The sequence below is a fragment of the Toxotes jaculatrix genome, chromosome 4 (assembly GCF_017976425.1).
Source record: "Toxotes jaculatrix isolate fToxJac2 chromosome 4, fToxJac2.pri, whole genome shotgun sequence".
Lineage (NCBI taxonomy): Eukaryota > Metazoa > Chordata > Actinopteri > Toxotidae > Toxotes > Toxotes jaculatrix.
In genome coordinates, this window is record NC_054397.1 from 23,992,680 (window position 1) to 23,999,664 (window position 6,985).

The following is a 6,985-nucleotide window of genomic DNA, read 5'->3' on the forward strand; positions in this document are numbered from 1 at the left end:
TGAGATGCTGGTGAATACTGATGAAGTTTATACTGCTCGTGCTCTGTTTTCATCTCCACTCTTCCTGTTCTCTGCCTTTCTTAGCTGAATAGCTCGTAGTTGAGAAGGCTGGACAACTGCCTGGAGGACTTACACAATGGCAACTGTGTCTGTGTGTCCACATGTATGTGTGGGTAGGTGTGTATATGTGCTTTGATTGCTTTGGGTGTTTGGCTAGTTAGGAGCCAAGACATAGATTGAAACGCCCACATGGAAAAATTTTTGTTAAAACAGGTATGAATTTATTCTTTCTTTATGATGCATCTTTCAAGAACATCTTTTTTCTTTTGTTTACAGTAAAAATAAATAACAAATAAGCCAATATATCATATATAATTATTGTTTCTTTCCCAGATACAAAACATGGAACATGCTTACTGACAGACTAAACAAGGAAACTAGGGAAAATGGTATAACTGGCACTTAAGTCGTCTGACAGTGACATGGCCACTGAAGAGCACCCAGGCTCAGTTTGACCTCCTCCACGAGACTCAATAAGAGGCTAAACAACAAGATGATACTGAACATTTCCCAAAATCATTCTTAATCAAGAACAACAAAAAAAAAATTCAATTTCAGTAAGAAAAAAAAGTCTAATATTGTTGCAGTCTTGTTTCGGTTGAAGCAAGGCTAACTGGCTTTGTGAGTGGATTTGTTTGTGTGTGTGTGTGTGATTGTGTGTGTACCTTGCTAAAAGTACCTCCTGCTTTTTCACTCCTACTACATCATGGCCTTGCCCTCGTCACCTCTATTAAAGCTAGAGACCCTCTCCTTCCAACCTTTCTCTGCCCTTGAGAGATGGAGAGCGCTTCAGAAAAACACTGTTCGAATAAAAGTAAAAAGACGGATGACTATATATCAGAGCACCTATAGTATTGAGCTTCCTACAGGGCAATGTGTAAACATGTTTTGACAAGGGAGCGATTAATAAACACTGCTGAAGGAGAACAAGAGGATGTCTATATTTGGTAACTTCCTCCTTCTCCTTTTTTTTCCACACTACTTCCGCTGCTCGCTCTGAACATTTCTTCTCCTTTCTTTTGCAGCCTCAGCATTAACAATTCCCCTGCAGCTTTGACTCTGAAACCCACTTCTCTATCACTTCACATCATCAGCATCAGTCAGCACAATCAGCACATCAGTGTGTCAGTCCTAATTTGTCTCCTGCCGTCTCCAGCTCCAGACTTTCTCATTGCTCTCTTAGCGTATTTACAAATCAGCCAATTTGCACCTCGTCTGTCCACCTGGCATCGCCCAGCAATGAGTCAGTGGAGTGGCAAACCTACTGACGTATTTGCCTTTTGCAGTGTTGCCAGCTTGTGAATCCATTCATCCCCGTTTATCCACACTCACACACAGATGCCCATCACAGCCAGATCTGAGCCGCTTCTAGCTGTGACATCAGGTCCATGTGGTCAGTCCTTTTAATCCGCTTTAATCACCGTTTATTCACACAGCAGCAATCTGCTACTTTTTGGTGGATTTTTCTTTTTACTCACTTTGTCCCATTTTTGTTAGTTGCTTTTGATTTCGAAAAACCAAAAGAACCATGTGGAGCACCATAAAGCCCCCCCCCCCCCCCCCCCCCCCCTTGTTTTTTAAAATATATTCTGTAATACAGTGCCCCAAAGACAAGCAAAATAGACAGCATGATTCAGGAAATATTCAGTGTATCTTTTTATCTAGATCTTCATCTGCACCCAAGTCAACAATCTTTACACATTATATCAATATGTCACAGAAAGACATCCAAAAACCAAAATCTCTGGCTTCCTGACAGGAAGCATTCGTTCCCTGTGGTTGTCGCAAATGACACTATATTTACAGAAAATGGAGGATGGTATGATGAATTGAACAACTACTGATGAGTGGATTTATTATTTCTCTCCTGCGGGTTGCTGCTTCTACGGCCAGCACTGTCCTTCACGGTGTCTCACTCTACTCTCACTGCTTCTTGTCTTATTGCTGCATGAATGTCGTCGCCCTTCTTTCTCCTTGTTTCGCTTCCTCTTTCTAATCCTGTTTTTTTTAAATCCCTTCTCCTCGCTGTCATTTCCCTTGTCAGTCTTCTTTCTTTGACATCCCTGCATTCCTCTCTCTCGCTCTCTCTCTCTCTCTCTTCCCTCCCTCACAGCTTCACAGTATATTTTCTTCCCTTATTTCTCTCCCGGTAAACTCTCAGCCTGACTGTGCATCGTGCTCTGTCCTGTAGAAGCACTAGCCTTCACAGTTTTCCTGGATAAAGATGAAAGTGATAGTGCTGGACCACAGATATCAGTTCGAACACTCACAGAATACATAACTATTTACATGACACTTTAAGTGGTTACAGTATTGTCATTACTGTGCACTGATTCTAACAGTAATTGTAGTATTTGTAGCAGCCAGTTAATTGGATGCACTAATAGCACTAGTAGTCTTAACTAAGTTGAGGTGACAAAATTGACAACATCATTCACAACTGCTATCAAATCACGTTGGTATTTGAGATGGACTCAGCCCTCATAGCCCTGATTGCAGGGAATCGTGACATCGTACAGGTAAGACACAGAAAGCCATACCTGTAGAGTATTGTAGATATATATGACCTTAGCTGAAGAACTCTTAGCAGCCCTGAAAAGTGTTAAGCCCTGTAGGTGGTAGATTCAGAATCTAACCGTCCCCCTATCTCCCTCGCTGTGCCTTGAGGATTGGCTTACAGCAAAGCGGGCAAAGGGGGTATAGAGAGTCTAACACGGGTCCTCACAGCCTTTAAAACAGGCTGGAAGGGATGGGGGAGTGGCACTAAGAGTCTGATTCAGCCAAATAGAAGGTGGAGGTTGAGGCAGAGGGTGAAAACAGAAAGGGCTAATAGTGAGAAGAGAGAGGGTGAGCAGGATGAGGGAGAGGAGGAAGATGGAGGCAGATCAAACTCAGGTGGGCATTCGAGCTCGAAGCACCGCAGAGTGACACCTGAGTCCTCGTTGCCGTAGTTTGCCCAGTACTCTTCAGGGTCAAGTTTGGGCAGCGCCAGCTCTTCCTCCCCCAGCTCGTACTTGACGACTGAGGTGGTTGTGGACGGGCCTTTCCCGTACAAACCAGCCTTGACAGTCTCTGAGGATTTCTCAAAGATGCCTTTTGTGGATGACTGGGGCTTGTTCTTGTGGAACCACCAGCGGGTCTTGGTGCTGAAGGTGGTGGTAGTGGAGCCAGCAATGGAGCCTGGGTCGGGCAGGGGGCAGAGGGCGAAGTCCATCTCACGAAGGAAGCGAAGGTCCTGGCCACGGCGGGTGGAAGGGGAGGCACAGATCACCTCGGATGAAGAGACACGGGCCTCACGGAACCACTCCCACAGAGCGCGGGCCTCACAGCCGCAGGACCAGGGGTTGGCGTTGAGGCGAAGGAACTCGATGCCCTGAGTGTCCCTCAGGGTCTGGCTGGGCAACTCAGCCAGGGAGTTGTTGAAGAGGAAGAGCATGGTCAGGCGGCCAAGGTCGCGGAAGGCGCGGCGGTTCACCTGCCTGATGCGGTTGTCATGGAGGAGAAGGCGGTCGAGGTTGACCAAGCCGCGGAACACATTCTCTGAGAGGGTGCGGATACGGTTGCCATGCAGGAAAAGCTGGCTCAGGTTGATGAGGTCAGAAAAGATGTCATCCTGTAGGAAGTGGAGATTATTCTCCTGAAGAAGAAAAGAAAAAAAGGAGAAGAGTTTAGCATAAGAAGAACAGACTCTCTGGGATTTGTAATATTTGTAACTGGACATTTGTGTTGCTCTGTGTAAGTACATGTGTGGGTGGCTGCTTGTGTGTGTGAGTATCCAACTGTGTGTCAGTTATCTGCAAGCATTCGTGTGTCTTTAGCGCCCCTACCTGCAGATAGAGGAACTGCAGGCTGTAAAGCTTGTGGAAGATGTCATGGGGCAGGGCAGTGAGCCGGCAGCGGTGCATGTGGAGGCTCTGGAGCTTCTCTAGGCCGCGGAAGGCTCCCCCCTCCAGCCTGTGGAGACTAGGGTTGTCCCCCAGATCCAACTCCTCCAAGTCCCTCAGCTCACTGAAGGCCCCTGCCTCAATCCAAGTGATGTTGTTGGAGAACAGCCACAGAACCTGATGCAAGAAAACACAAGAATACAAAGGTGATCATTCGTATCTGTGGATATTAAGCTATTTAGGCTTAAATATGGAAAAAAACATTCAAAAACATGCGGAAATGTAACTTTTCTATGAGAATTAAGAGACAGCTTCACACTTTTCCGTCCCTTCCCGCAAATGCCGTTTTTCCTCACTCCTTCTTACCTGAGTTCCGAAGCCAAAAGAGCCAACTCTAAGCTCCGTGATCCGGTTGTTCTGGAGGAACACGCGCTGCGACTCATAGGGCACTCCGACCGGGACGGCGGTGAAGTTCTGCGCCTGGCAGCTCACAGTCATGGGCGTCGGGTAGCACACGCACAGGTGCGGGCAAGCCGATGCCGGACTTGGCTTGCCGAGGACCAGCCACACCACCAGCCAGAGGGAGAGACCGCCTGGAGGAGACACGAGGAGAGGGAGAGAGGTGAGCGGGAGCTGTCCGTGGTGCTGAAACCATCCGTTATGAGCAGACATGCAACAGCATACAGAGTCCAAACGGGTGAACATTTACCGCTCACTTAGTACTGCGCGCTAACATTGTATCTTTCTTTTGGTATTATTGTATTTATGAACGGGCATTTTAGCTGTAAAAGCATCTATAATTACAGGATAAACATTTTACAGCCTTACATTTCTAAAGTAAATGAAGTTTGCGCTTCAGCACTACACTTGTACCGAGCATTACGCACGGCATGATCGTAGAAGTCATCGGTCCAAACATGGCAACTATTTTTTTAGAGTTAACAAAAACTTCTTATTATATTCAGTTTCACGTCCTGCACATGAAATCTGGCTATTATAAATCATAAAATAAGTAACTGTCTGACAGAGCCTCCGAGTTTCCTTTCGATCTTGTACCATCCATCAAATCGTATCCATTCCGATGCTACATTCAACATATCAAAGTACCTCACGAGTTCTTAGATTAAAAACTTAGATACTGTTGCACAAGTTCTGTTGAAAAGCCGAATTAGCTCTTTGTCTGCAGTATCCATGGGCTATCCAAAACCAAAGAAGACAGGGAGAAACTTACTTTTGCAGTTGCGCATGATAGAGCATCGTCGGCTCCGAGAAATCGAAGGGGTTTCCATCCTGAACCAAAGCCCAAAGCGAGTTAGCCTAAGAGGGCGAAGTAAAGCCTGCTATCTCCGCTGATGCCCTGGTTCCCGAGTCGGAGCGACTGAGAGTGTGCCGGTTGGTGGCAACCAGTGTCCCATATATACTCAAGCATCCCGTTATTGCCTACGGCAGTGGGCACCGTGGAATCTCCTACGTCACCAGTCCGGGGTCATGAATGAGTGCGGGCGGCAAGAAACGGAAAGGGGAGGGGCCGACCGTAGGGGATTCTCTTGGAGAGCTTGTACGCGCGTAAAGGCTGGTTGGAGACGTGCGCTCCGGCTCTGTGAGAGGAGGAGACTTTCTCGACGCACATAGGAACAAGAGGGAGGGAGGGCGAGAGCGAAAGTAGAAACAGCAAAGGGAGGGGGAGGAGAGGGGGGAGCGGGCCAAGGCACGGTGCCCGGTAATGATGACTGGGCTCTGTGGAGGAGAGGAGGACGGGTAGGAGAAGAGCGCACAGCTCGTTTCCTGGCTGGCTCTCTCAGATACCGTTATGGTCTGTTTCCGGCGCGCGGCAGCCAGACAGAGTGATACAGAGAAAGGCTTAGATGGTCCTGTCTTAGAAAAGGAGGATGCCCCTGATTATGAATCAGCCACAAGAGAAAATTCGGTGCCAGAAGAGAGTCACTCAAAACAACCATGATTGAGTAGTATTTGTTGTGGAGGTTAACTACGACATGCTGCAGTCATGTTTGTACATTAATTATAGCTCCTGACATAATTCTTCTGATGATGGAGAAATGAAATGGCATTCATTTGCTAAACAAGGCAAGAGTGGTCAGATAGAAGTGTGATTATTTTTACTATTTAAGGACATTTGGATCCGTTTAAACTAAATTTACTTTAGTGAACTGGAGTGTTGAAAATGTGATTCTCTCAGTTCTTATGCCTAATTTCACTGTTTTTATTGCACTATTTCAAATATTGTTAAATATCTTCATAAATGGGGGGAAATGGGCCAGTAATGAAGCCAGAAAACAGAAAGACAGCAAAAGATAACAGATGCCTTAATATGCATGCCACTTCAAGTTTGTTTTGCTGTGTCTGTGCCTCAAGCTGTCGCTGCTTGTGTTTGACCACCAGCAGCAAGATAGCAGGATAGCATCAGTTGTGACAATGATACAGTGTGATGAAGAAAACTGTCATTTGTCATTTTAATTTAATCAAACCAAAGTGGAAAATGTAGTTTCACACTGGAGTGACCAGGAAAACATAAACCCGCCGGACATCTTAATGCAATCCAATGTAAAAACTCCTACAATAATTACCAATTTTGTGACACTTTTTAAGTGACATTAAACAACTAAAGCTGTATAATCTCATCTAAATAAGTCAGGGTCATTAACAGGGCTGAATTTGATTGTATTACATCATAGGCGTATGTATCTTCCATGTCACTCACTGCATCTATATATTATTGCTGAGTTATCCAGTGACCGTGAGAGAGCCATGAGAATACTTGATAAATACCTAAAATGGCCTTTTTCGCCATCATGTGCAATATTGAAACATCAGAGTCAAGTCAAGTTTTACCCAGGGATTAAAGCTCATAAATGCTATCAACAAACATACAGTGACGTACCACGGTTACTGTACAGTATATTGAGTAGGTTGGAAAGTGTAAAATAAGCTCTGAGACCTAAGTAGTTCAACAGTCTGGTGCAGGGCTTTCAAGATGATAGCAGCTTTTAAGGTCTCTCCAAAATGGTTCTCCTTGTTTTGCA

At 45.7% G+C, this 6,985-nt stretch overlaps 1 protein-coding gene across 1 annotated transcript; it reads right to left on the reverse strand.

The window, feature by feature from the left end:
* Positions 1–2,836: 2,836 nt before the first annotated feature.
* On the reverse strand, positions 2,837–5,373 carry rtn4rl2a (reticulon 4 receptor-like 2 a). Its single transcript, XM_041036508.1, is given in 5 exon segments — positions 2,837–3,697; positions 3,888–4,121; positions 4,311–4,537; positions 5,176–5,283; positions 5,286–5,373. Coding segments are annotated over 5 exon segments (1,518 nt in total).
* Positions 5,374–6,985: the final 1,612 nt, after the last annotated feature.